This window comes from Pogona vitticeps, chromosome 4 (assembly GCF_051106095.1).
Source record: "Pogona vitticeps strain Pit_001003342236 chromosome 4, PviZW2.1, whole genome shotgun sequence".
Classification (NCBI taxonomy): domain Eukaryota; kingdom Metazoa; phylum Chordata; class Lepidosauria; order Squamata; family Agamidae; genus Pogona; species Pogona vitticeps.
Genome location: NC_135786.1, coordinates 2,449,132 through 2,461,330, shown reverse-complemented (window position 1 = coordinate 2,461,330; position 12,199 = coordinate 2,449,132). Strand labels below are relative to the sequence as shown.

Sequence of the window (12,199 nt, the reverse complement as noted above, 5' to 3'; positions counted from 1 at the left end):
AGTGGTTGGGCCAAAGCCAAAAGGACGCTCAGCTGTGGACGTGCCTGGAAGGGAAAGGAAAGTCCAATGCTGCAAAGAAAAATACTGCATAGGAACCTGGAATGTAAGATCTATGAACCTCGGGAAGCTGGATGTGGTCAAACAGGAGATGGCAAGAATAAACATCGACATCCTGGGCATCAGCGAACTAAAATGGACAGGTATGGGCAAATTCAATTCAGACGATTATCATATCTACTATTGTGGGCAAGAATCCCGTAGAAGGAATGAGGTAGCCCTCATAGTCAACAAAAGTGTGGGGAAGGCTGTAATGGGATATAATCACAAAAATGATAGAATGATGTCAATACGAATCCAAGGCAGACCTTTCAACATCACAATAATCCAAGTTTATGCACCAACCACCACTGCTGAGGAGACTGAAATTGAACAGTTTTATGAAGATTTACAACACCTTCTAGAACTGACACCAAAGAAAGATGTTCTTCTCATTCTAGGGGACTGGAATGCTAAAGTAGGGAGCCAAGAGATAAAAGGAACAACAGGGAAGTTTGGCCTTGGAGTTCAGAACGAAGCAGGACAAAGGCTAATAGAGTTTTGTCAAGAGAATAAGCTGGTCATCACAAACACTCTTTTCCAACAACACAAGAGGCGACTCTATACATGGAAATCACCAGATGGGCAATATCGAAATCAGATTGATTATATTCTCTGCAGCCAAAGATGGAGAAGCTCTATACAGTCAGCAAAAACAAGACCTGGAGCTGACTGCGGTTCTGATCATCAGCTTCTCATAGCAAAATTCAAGCTTAGACTGAAGAGAGTAGGAAAAACCACTGGGCCACTCAGGTATAATCTAAACCAAATCCCTTATGAATACACAGTGGAAGTAAAGAACAGATTTAAGGAACTAGATTTGGTGGACAGAATGCCTGAAGAACTTTGGACAGAGGCTCGTAACATTGTCCAGGAGGCAGCATCAAAAACCATCCCAAAGAAAAGGAAATGCAAAAAAGCAAAGTGGCTGTCCAACGAGGCCTTAGAAACTGCAGAGAGGAGAAGGGAAGCAAAATGCAAGGGAGATAGGGAAAGTTACAGAAAATTGAATGCAGACTTCCAAAGAATAGCAAGGAGAGACAAGAGGGCCTTCTTAAATGAACAATGCAAAGAAATAGAGGAAAATAACAGAAAAGGAAAAACCAGAGATCTGTTCAGGAAAACTGGAGATATTAGAGGAAAGTTTTGTGCAAAGATGGACATGATAAAAGACAAAAATGGAAGGGACCTCACAGAAGCAGAAGACATCAAGAAGAGGTGGCAAGAATACACAGAGGAATTATATCAGAAAGATTTGGATATCCCGGACAACCCAGACAATGTAGTTGCTGACCTTGAGCCAGACATCCTGGAGAGTGTAGTCAAGTGGGCCTTAGAAAGCCTGGCTAACAACAAGGCCAGTGGAGGTGATGGCATTCCAGTTGAACTATTTAAAATCTTGAAAGATGATGCTGTTAAGGTGCTACACTCAATATGCCAGCAAGTTTGGAAAACTCAACAGTGGCCAGAGGATTGGAAAAGATCAGTCTACATCCCAATCCCAAAGAAAGGCAGTGCCAAAGAATGCTCCAACTACCGTACAATTGCACTCATTTCACATGCTAGCAAGGTTATGCTCAAAATCCTACAAGATAGGCTTCAGCAGTATGTGGATCGAGAACTCCCAGAAGTACAAGCTGGATTCCGAAGAGGCAGAGGAACTCGAGACCAAATTGCTAACCTGCGCTGGATTATGGAGAAAGCCAGAGAGTTCCAGAAAAATATCTACTTCTGCTTCATTGACTATGCAAAAGCCTTTGACTGTGTGAACTACAGCAAACTATGGCAATTTCTTAAAGAAATGGGAGTGCCTGACCACCTTATCTGTCTTTTGAGAAACCTATATGTGGGACAGGAAGCAACGGTTAGAACTGGATATGGAAGAACTGATTGGTTCAAAATTGGGAAAGGAGTACGACAAGGCTGTATATTGTCCCCCAGCTTATTTAACTTATATGCAGAATACATCATGCGGAAGGCTGGACTGGAGGAATCACAAGCTGGAATTAAGATTGCCGGAAGAAATATCAACAACCTCCGATATGCAGATGATACCACTCTGATGGCAGAAAGTGAGGAGGAATTAAAGAACCTTGTAATGAGGATGAAAGAGGAGAGTGCAAAAAACGGTCTGAAACTCAACATCAAAAAAACAAAGATCATGGCCACTGGCCCCATCACGTCCTGGCAAATAGAAGGGGAAGATATGGAGGCAGTGTCAGATTTTATCTTCCTGGGCTCCATGATCACTGCAGATGGAGACAGCAGCCATGACATTAAAAGACGCCTGCTTCTTCGGAGGAAAGCGATGACAAATCTTGACAGCATCTTAAAAAGCAGAGACATCACCTTGCCAACAAAAGTCCGAATAATCAAAGCTATGGTTTTTCCTGTCGTGATGTATGGAAGTGAGAGCTGGACCATAAAGAAAGCTGACCGCCAAAGAATTGATGCCTTTGTATTGTGGTGCTGGAGGAGGCTCTTGAGAATCCCCTGGACTGCAAGGAGAACAAACCTATCCATTTTGAAGGAAATCAAGCCTGAGTGCTCACTGGAAGGACAGATCCTGAAGCTGAGGCTCCAATACTTTGGTCATCTCATGAGAAGAGAAGACTCCTTGGAAAAAACCTTGATGTTAGGAAAGTGTGATGGCAAGAGGAGAAGGGGACGACCGAGGATGAGATGGCTGGACAGTGTCTGTGAAGCAACCAACATGAATCTGACCCAACTCCGGGAGGCAGTGGAAGATAGGAGGGCCAGGCGTGCTCTGGTCCATGGGGTCACGAAGAGTCGGACACGACTAAATGACTAAACGACGACGACGATACTCTTATAGATGGAAAAATGTGGTATTTTGGGGGTTGTATGGTTGTGGGTCAACTGCCAGAATCAAGCCACTGGAAGTGCTGGCTGGAAGATTATGGAGGTGATAGATCAGGACTTCAGTATCCACGGAATCCATATCTGCGGTTTCACTTATCCACAATCTGAAAGAAACATATTTGCAGAAAAATAGGAGGTTCGCTGGGGGGGGGGCAGGGCATGGAGAGCTACATTTCCTTGGCAAGGTATCCTCACTAACCTGAGCCCCACGTTCAGCTGCCATCAGGGCTGGGGCACGAGCGCCTCCCTGCTGGCCGAAAGAGCCACAACAGAGACGCAAAGGGCTTCTCACCTGTCGGATGCGCATGAGTCTTCCCAATATGGGTGCCCTCCTAGATGCTGTCAGGGGAGGATGGGCACTGTAGCCCAGCCCAATTGTAACACATCGGCTTGGGGCCAGCTGGCGGACCATGTTGTCCTCCCTCTTGGATTTAGGATTAGACCACTTCGACCAGGAGGGGCTGACCGGGAGTATGGCTCTGTTTCTCTCCCACAGGTACAGCTTGCTGGGTATCCTGAGGTTGCGTGGCATACTGTGTGTCAACATCCGAGTGAGGATAGGGTATTACCCACTGGTGATCGACAACTGTATGCTTCATTCCGTCACCGTCATGGTCACCTCAGTCGGGTCAGTGCCCTGTTTTTTAAATTTCTTTGTGCTCAAACAGCTGGGATTGAATCTCTCTCTCTCTCTCTCTCTCTCTCTCTCTCATGGCCCGCTTCTTAGGAAACCATCGGAGCAGTTGATCTGCTATCTATCTATCTATCTATCTATCTATCTATCTATCTATCTATCTATCTATCTATCTATCTATCTATCTATCTATCTATCTATCTATCTATCTATCTATCTATCTATCTATCTATCTATCTATCTATCTATCTATCTATCCATCCATCCATCCATCCATCCATCCATCCATCCATCCATCCATCCATCCATCCATCCATCCATCCATCCATCCATCCATCCATCCATCCATCCATCCATCCATCCATCCATCCATCCATCCATCCCTTCGCTCTTTTTTTCGTTCATTTGTAGGTCTACTTTCTCTTGGTGAGGCAACCCGAGGTGGCTCGCAACGTCCACACCAGGGAAATCACAAGTTAAACAACAACAACAGTTGAACATTCAGGAATAAGTAAATATCCATGAATTAATTTGAAAGCATTTAAAATGTTTAAAATACACTTAGGAAAGAAGCAACAACAGCAACCCAAAAGAAACCAAAGCGAAAACCCAACCCCCAGGGGGACACGGTCCTAGTTCTTGAAAGCCTTCCTGAAGATGTGGGTCTATAAGTGTTGGCGGAAGGATGAAAAGGGTGGGAGCCGAGCTCGCCTTCCGAGGGAGGGCGTTCCACCCCCTGGGAGGGACCACAAGGGGGGGGGCTTCTCCTGCATCCCCATCAGAAACACCTGCGATGGCAATGGGACCCAAGGGAAGGGCCTCCTCTGATGGTCTGAAGGACAGGGAAGGAAGGCTCAAATGGTGAGGTGAAGTCTTTGGATAGCCTGGGTCCCAAAACCAGGATAGGTCAGAGAACTAACACTTTGAATTGGGCCTGGAAACAGGCGGGTAGCCGGCCCAGCTGTTGGGGGTTAAGGGAGTGATCGGCTTTGTATAACTGGCCCCAGTCAGCAGCCCGGTTGCTGCAGCTCGAACCAGCTGACGTTTCTGAGCCATCTTCAAAGGCGGAGCCTACCTAGAGCGTGTCACTGGAATCCAAGCGGGATGTCAGGTAGGCATGTGTAACTCTAGCTAAACCAGACATCTCTAGGAACAGGTGCAGCTGACACACTAGTTTTGACTATGGAAATGCACTTCTGGCCGTGGCTGAAACTTGGGCATCCAGATTTAGGGATCAATCTAGGAGGAGAGCTAACTTGTGGAGCAGTTTTGGACTAAGAGAGCTTCCTTGGAATTGGAGAGAAAGGAGAGAGATAGGTAAGTGCCGCCTGCGTATCTATGGCTCCAAACCCCAGAGCTCTGGGCAACCTCTCCCAATGGTCAGCATGCCTAACGGGAGTCCTCCCAACACCACCTTCTGAGTTCTCTCCTCCTGGAAGGATCTGAGCCACCGTAAAACAGTGCCACCAATTCCCATTCCAGAAAGAGACGGGCCAGGAAAATACCATGGATGATGGTATCCAAAGCTGCTGAGACCCCCTGAAAAGTGTGTGTGTGTGTGTGTGTGTGTGTGTGTTTCTCTCTCAGGCTTCCTCCAGCCACTGTAGGCTACTGCCTGGAGGGAGGAAGAGGAAGGAGCAGCTTCTTGCCTCTGCCCGATGGCTCTTCTAGCTCAGCTCTGTTCTCTCTTTCCTCCTCAGGGTGAGCATAGTAATCCCTCCCGTTGTCGAGGAACTCCTTGGGAACCTTTTTGGGCCAACGGTAGGTCATGTAGAACATTTTCTCTTGCCTTTATTTCCGACTCTGCCTGGTTGCTCCTGCTGCTGTTAAAGAACCCGGGCTCTGTCCTGGCAGAAAGGCAAAACCACACGCCTTCGCCCTGGGCAAGGTGCTCGTACGTTGACAAAGCCTTCCATGGTTGTATTTATGATATTGGTGAAGTTTTACCCTAGTACAGTCTCAAAACCAAGGAGGAGATGGCAGGTGTAGGTGGATATTGGTGGTAACAGTGTCGAGGATGGACGGAGAAAGAATTTATTTTGAGTGATGTGGGAGCTTGTAATCAAACAGGGATTTCCAACCAGTGGTACAGGCACTACTGGTGGAGTACAGAATCAGTACAGGCAGGGTGCAGGATTTCCACAGTCACAAAGCATTTGCACCCTTGAACGTTATGTCCTCTGCAAGCCATGTCCTCTCAACCTGGCTTGCTCTCTCTTTGCCAACTGCGTGGCCTCTTGGTCGCTCTGGGTGTGTGTGTGTGTGTGTGTGTGTGTGTGTGTGTGTGTGTCACTTTTTCCCCTTGACCCCCCCCTTTGCCTCCTAGCTATCATCTTTGCCGTACAGTCTCATGGTACAATATATTCTCTACAGCCGGTGGTCCTCAACCTTGGGTGACCCCGGTATGTTCTTGGACTACCGCTCCCAGAAGCCCTCACCACCCACAGTGCTGGCCAGGATTTCTGGGAGTTGCCGTCTGAGAACACACCTGGATCACCCAAGTTTAGAAATGCCTACAGGATGACAGTTTTCACCTCATTAATATTTACTTTATTTCATCTGAGTCCCAACACTGCTACTGGCATTTTTAGAGTCTTGAAAACGGACCTTAAACAAGATGTAGTATAAGCGCAAAAAAGACTTAACAAACTTGTAAATGCATTTCTTGGAGAAAGTAGGGTTTTTTTTTTCCTTTCCAGGATGGCAGAAGCCAGGTTCTTCAGGAGAGCGATTGGTGGGACATAATGAGAAAGACAGAGAAGATCTATCTTGCCCCAGAAGACCTATCTTGGGAGAGGGTCGGGGTTCAAGAGTGACAGAAGCTGCTAGGAAAACGGGTGTTGGGAAAAGACGCAGGAAGAAGGTCCTCTTCTCCAACTGGGGTCCCCAGATGTTCTTGGACTAAAACTCCCAGAAGCCTTTTCACCATCAGCTGTACTGGCCAGGATTTCTGGGAGTTGCAGTCCAAGAACATCTGGGGACCCCAGTTGGAGAACCACTGCCTAAGAGGCGTTCCCCGCAGGCTTCCTGGGGATCTGGATCAGACCCAGTGTTGTGCAGAGTAAGTGGCAACCGTGGGGTGATGTTTCCCTGGGGACCATTTTGAATCGACGGCCAATGGCTGGGCCACCTTCTTTGCTTCCTCTCCTGCAGGTCTGCAGAATCGCTTTGGTCTTGTACAAGGAGTTGAACTGCCTCATGAATGTCGCTCTTGGTAAGCAATCATAGGCTCCACGAGGAAACCCTTCCAACGGCGGTCTCCTCATAGGCATCCAGTTTTTGTGGGACCATGGGGGGGGGGGAGAATCCTGTTTTAGAAGCAGGTGAGAGCAGTGGAACTAGCCTTCCACTCCGGATCGCACCTTATGCTGCTGCCTTCGCCTTCTGCCATTAAACGCCCACAGAGGACATAACCTTAAATCAAACTTTTGATCCTGCGTTTGCAGTGGTCGTTCTTTGATACCATGCAAAGGGTCTCATGGCCTCTTTGCAGGCATCCCAGGACTTGTGGCTTGGTGAGAGATTTCTCTGCGTGAGGTCTCCTCCTGCAAAACATGCCTTAAAATACGAAGGGGAGGGCTTGAATGTGTGTGTGGGCCCAGAGCAATACCTCCAGGCGTCTAGGCTCCATGACGAGTCTCTGGACTCGTGGCAGGGGCGCCCAACATGGAATGGTCAAAGTGGAGGCACCAGACTCTGGAAATGAATCTTCTGGAATTCATGATTGTATCAGCAGAACAAAATCGATTCTTCCAAGGGTGACGGGGTGGAGAAACATCTGGAGGGCAGCAGCAGTAGCTGAAAGGGACACTCCCAGATCTTCTGTAGACAAAGACAATGCTGGGGCCACACAGAAGAAGGCTATACTAAAACACTTCTGAATATCTCGTACCATAAAAGCCATGTAATGAGCAAATTGAGATAGTGCTGGAAGATGAGACTTCCAGATTGGAATGCATTCAAAGCAAAGGACAAGTAGAGATACTGCAATTCTTAATGAAGCCATACTGGATTATAGCTGAAAGGGTCTCTAGTTTTGAAGTACGCAGACCTAACTGAAACATGGAATGTGAGAAATAGAAATCAAAGTAAGCTCAACATTGTAAAAGAAGAAATGGAATGGGTGAATTTGGGGTGAGTGGTCTGGAACAGGACATGTTCAATCAGATAATTGCAAAGTGTTTTACTTTGGAAATAACAAAGCCAAAATGAAATAAAGTGTAGTGTGCCATAGTGCAAGCAGTTAGGGGCTAGAATCTAAAGTCTGACCAAAGAATAGCAATCAGACTGAGCAATATAACCACTGAAAGTCTTCTCAGTGCAACCATTGTTCAAATTTATGCTCCAACAGCAGATATATTAAAAAGGAATAGAATATTAATAGCCTATCTGTCAGATATCCTTTGATTTGTATTCCTGCAGTGAGCAGGGGGTTGGACATGATGGGTTTATTGGCCCTTTCCAACTCCATTATTCTATGAATGTATTCAAATTTATTTATTTATTTAATTAATTAATTAATTAATTAATTAATTAATTAATTGATTGATTGATTGATTGATTGATTGATTGATTGATTGATTGATTGATTAATTAATATGCCACCTTTCTCCTAAAATGGAGTTCAGAGTATTAATATAAACAAACGATACATGATTAAAATCTTTTAAAAAAGAATTAAACAAGTATAATGTTAAAACTAGTAGAAAAAACAATGGTAAGAACATATTAAAAGCAAAGCGAATCACCATTTTTTTCTGATTGGTGCCCATCTCTAGTTTTAAGAGCATCGCACAGAAGGCCTGATATTTCGGAAGGAAGGAAGGAAGGAAGGAAGGAAGGAAGGAAGGAAGGAAGGAGCTGATGATGGATAGAAGGAAGAATGGAAGGAACGAAGGAAAAGCAAGTTGGTTTTACAGAAGAAACAGGAAGGAAGTAAACCCAAAGAACAGAAGAAGTATTGTATCAAAAAGTAGTTAGGAAAAAATGGAGAGCGGGGCAAAGGCAGCGATCCTTGGCGGTCCCCGGCTGCCTTTCTGCCTCTTCTCCTCCCCCAGTTCGAGACCCCTGTTGCCTGTAGTGGTGCTCAGTTTGTAACAGGATGTAGCCTTCACGGGGCTTCCTTACAATAAGCAGCCATCTGAAGCAGCAGGAGCGGATATTTTGCCAGCCCGTGTTCGCTGTAGGGCAACTGCCATTGCCCGTTTTGTTAGCGGGAGTTTTCCCGGGCTCGAAGGCCTGGCCCTTTGGGAGGATGATGGTGGTTGTCCTGGCTTTGCCATGATCTGCTTTCTGCCAGGTATTTCACCCGGGGTGTCTCTTCTTCCTGCAGGTCCGCACCCTTTCTTTCCCGGTTGCCAGTGCTCGTACGTCGCGCACAACCCCGTCGCCACGAGCACCTCTCTGGTGCTTTATTTCTCCGTGAGTGATTTCGTGCCGTCACGGTGATTTCTAAGGGGGAGGGGGCCTTTGGGTTGTGGGCAGATGAAGTATCTTTGCCATCCAGGATGGAAGCTCTCCGAACCCTGGCACAGCCTTCCGCCCTCTGGGACTCTCCCAGTGGGTTACACTGGAGCCCCCCCCCCGAGCATCTCCAGGCAGCCATTGCTTGCGTGGTATTGGGGGCACCTGGAGGCACCAGCTTACGGATGGTGCCCTTGGACATTTCCACTGGGGTCCAGAACATGTGCCACCTGCAGGGACATGGTGCCTCACTTGGAAGTATGGGGCCAAGAGGGAAGGCCCGTCCTCTCTTCTTCCTCCCGGTGAGGCATGGGTTCATTAATTCTCTCCCAGTATGTGTCACCATGATTGCAAGAAAGCAGGACATGTACTGGATTTTGGTGGTATTTTAGCATGGAACTGAGGTGCTTCTGAAGTTCTTCTTTCTTGTTTCCAAACACTTTTCTGCTTTTAAATTTCAGTGTATGCAGTGCACTTTGTGCTTAACACTGGGTGAGAAATTGGCACAATGCCTCTTCTTTGGACTGTTCTTTTTCATGACTTATACAGTCACAAATTTCACTTTTAGTCAGCACACAATCGGGAACCTCCGACTCCATAAAAAGCATGTTTTTCTTTTGATAGTCTGTGATAGTGGAGGCCTCAGGTGAGCGGCAAAGGAGAATGGTAGTTTTTAATGGTAGCAATAAATTCCATTCCAAAGGCTCCTGCAACATCCCCTGACAGGTACCAGGGTATTATTTGAATATCTGTTTTAAAAAAAAATCACATGGAGAATAAGGGTGCAATGCCACAAGTGGCCACCAGGTGGAGACATGGAGTTCATGATCTGGACAGATGACAGAAAGCCCATCTCCACTTTTCAGACCATCCCACAACCTATAGGGTGGTTGACTTTGGCTTGGATGGCCTTCCAAAGGGATCAGATAATATTGTGGAAGTCTATCTGTAGACTAAATAGAACCTCCACATTCAGAAGCATCTGAACACAGCTAGGTAAGGGACAAATCTTGGGTACATAAAGAGTGAGAGTGTGACATTTCTCATTGAATTGTTCATCCTTATCAAGATAGACTGTTTGTGAGGTTGCAAGTTGGCTTGAAAGTGTTCATGAATCCCTGTGAAGATTCTTGCAAGGAGGGAAGGAGTACTTCCCCCTCATTAAAGTCTCCATATTTTAGCCCAAAATACCTCTGACTGTAACGAATGTCCTTTCGCTTTCTGAAGCAAAGGACATAGAAAGCAGAGGAAGAATCACCGATCAACCCAAAAGGTACAAACAAGCCATCCACTGCTTTTCGCTTTAAAAAATCTAGATAGAAAAGGCCCTTGCGATTGAATTTTTTTTTTTGCAAGTTGCGCTGTTCATACAAATCACATTGGGCCATTTTATGCCACACTCTGAAGATTCTGTCATCAGCCACAGCCTGCGTGTTTGAACAATATAAAGATGGGAAATGATAGCTGTTGGTTGTGGTCCAAAGGCCAGTAATTGCCCGGCGTTATATCAGAGGGAGGGGGCACTGGGCATATTTTTAATGTGTGAAATGGCTGCGGCACAGCGCTGATTGATTTACCTCCCACACGGAGCGTGGTTGCCCTCAGCTTCCATTGCCTATAGGCCTCCCAGAATCGCCTGGTTGACTGTGGTGGCCGGACGTGGAGTTTCGACCTCCTGAGGATTGTCTGCCCCTTTCTAGGCCTGGTCAATCAGATTGCAGTTCGATCAGGAAGAGCAATGAGTGGCTGAGTCTTTCTCTCCCTGTCCCCACAGCCCAGTTTTACCTGCGGAGGCGTCGCGGTGCCACACCCCACCCATTCCTACGACCTGATGATCTCTGGAAGCTCCGACCCGAATTCTATAACTTTCTTTATCACGAAGGCTTACTTCGATCATTGCCTGGAGGTGATGATGGGGAATGGGAATCTTAACAGTGTCATCACGGTAAGTGTTGCCTCTTATCCGGAGAGAACATCTGATGAAACCAATGACATTTGCTCCAGTTCCCATTCGATATGAAAAGTAGCGACCGATCTGATCCCTCGGGCGTTGATGGAAACATTAGGGGTCCTAATGCATTTCATGGAGATCCAGACATTAGATGATGTTGTTTAGTCGTTAAGTCGTGTCCAACTCTTCATGGACCAGAGCACACCAGGCCCTCCTGTCTTCCACTGCCTCCCGGAGTTGGGTCAAAGTCATGTTGGTTGCTTCGATGACCCTGTCCATCCATCTTGTCCTCTGTCATCCCCTTCTCCTCTTGCCCTCACACTTTCCTAACATCAGGGTCTTTTCCAGGGATTCTTCTCTTCTCATGAGATGGCCAAAATACTGGAGCCTCAGCGTCAGGATCTGTCCTTCCATTGAGCACTCAGGGTTGATTTCCTTCAGAAGGGATAGGTTTAATCTCCTTGCAGTCCAGGGGACTCTCAAGAGTCTCCTCCAGCACCACAATTCAAAAGCATCAATTCTTTGGCGGTCAGCCTTCTTTATGGTCCAGCTCTCACTTCCAGACATCGCTACTGGAAAAACCATAGCTTTGACTAGGCGGACTTTTGTCGGCAAAGTGATGCATCTGCTTTTTAAGATGCTGTCAAGGTTTGTCATTGCTTTCCTCCCAAGAAGCAGGCGTCTTTTAATTTCGTGGCTGCTGTCTCCATCTGCAGTGATCATGGAGCCCAAGAAAGTAAAATCTGTCACTGCCTCCATATCTTCCCCTTCTATTTGCCCGGAGGTGATGGGACCAGTGGCCATGATCTTAGTTTTTTTAAGGTTGAGCTTCAGACCATTTTTGGCGCTCTCCTCTTTCACCCTCATTACGAGGTTCTTTAATTCCTTCTCACTTTCTGCCACCGGCAATTAGATAATTGAACTTATGAGTCAGATGAAAGATTCAGTGCCTGGATATGAACCCAACCCCACTCTGGAAAATAGAAAAAGTGTAAAAAGCCTGCCACTTGGTCCAGTTCTGCCAGAATCCCAGAGTTTTGTAGAAGAAACCATTTTTAAAAATATATATTCTTTTTTCTACAGACGACTGTGACCACAACAATAATCATGGAGCGCTTTCCAGAGGTATGTTTGCAATTCTTTCTGGCTATTATGTCTCAATAGGGGCTCTT

General features: G+C 46.5%; 2 protein-coding genes across 2 annotated transcripts in view; one reads left to right on the top strand and one right to left on the bottom strand.

Moving 5' to 3' along the window:
- LOC144588812 (uncharacterized) overlaps positions 1-12,199 on the bottom strand; it is an 856,730-nt gene that overhangs the window by 758,772 nt on the left and 85,759 nt on the right. The gene's annotated exons all lie outside the window — the stretch shown is intronic.
- On the top strand, positions 4,616-12,191 carry LOC140707049 (uncharacterized). Its single transcript, XM_078391741.1, has 6 exons — positions 4,616-4,930; positions 5,314-5,374; positions 6,767-6,827; positions 8,946-9,034; positions 10,851-11,021; positions 12,111-12,191. Exons 3-6 carry the CDS (start codon positions 6,812-6,814, stop codon positions 12,189-12,191), a joined length of 357 nt encoding a protein of 118 aa, XP_078247867.1. The 5' UTR covers positions 4,616-4,930; positions 5,314-5,374; positions 6,767-6,811.

What these genes read in the sequence shown, in the direction of transcription:
- LOC140707049 (XM_078391741.1), top strand. An exon ending in CTCTGGTGCTTTATTTCTCC is followed by an intron (nt 9,035 to 10,850) that starts GTGAGTGATTTC and finishes CTGTCCCCACAG; the next exon opens with CCCAGTTTTACCTGCGGAGG. An exon ending in ATCTTAACAGTGTCATCACG is followed by an intron (nt 11,022 to 12,110) that starts GTAAGTGTTGCC and finishes TTTTTTCTACAG; the next exon opens with ACGACTGTGACCACAACAAT.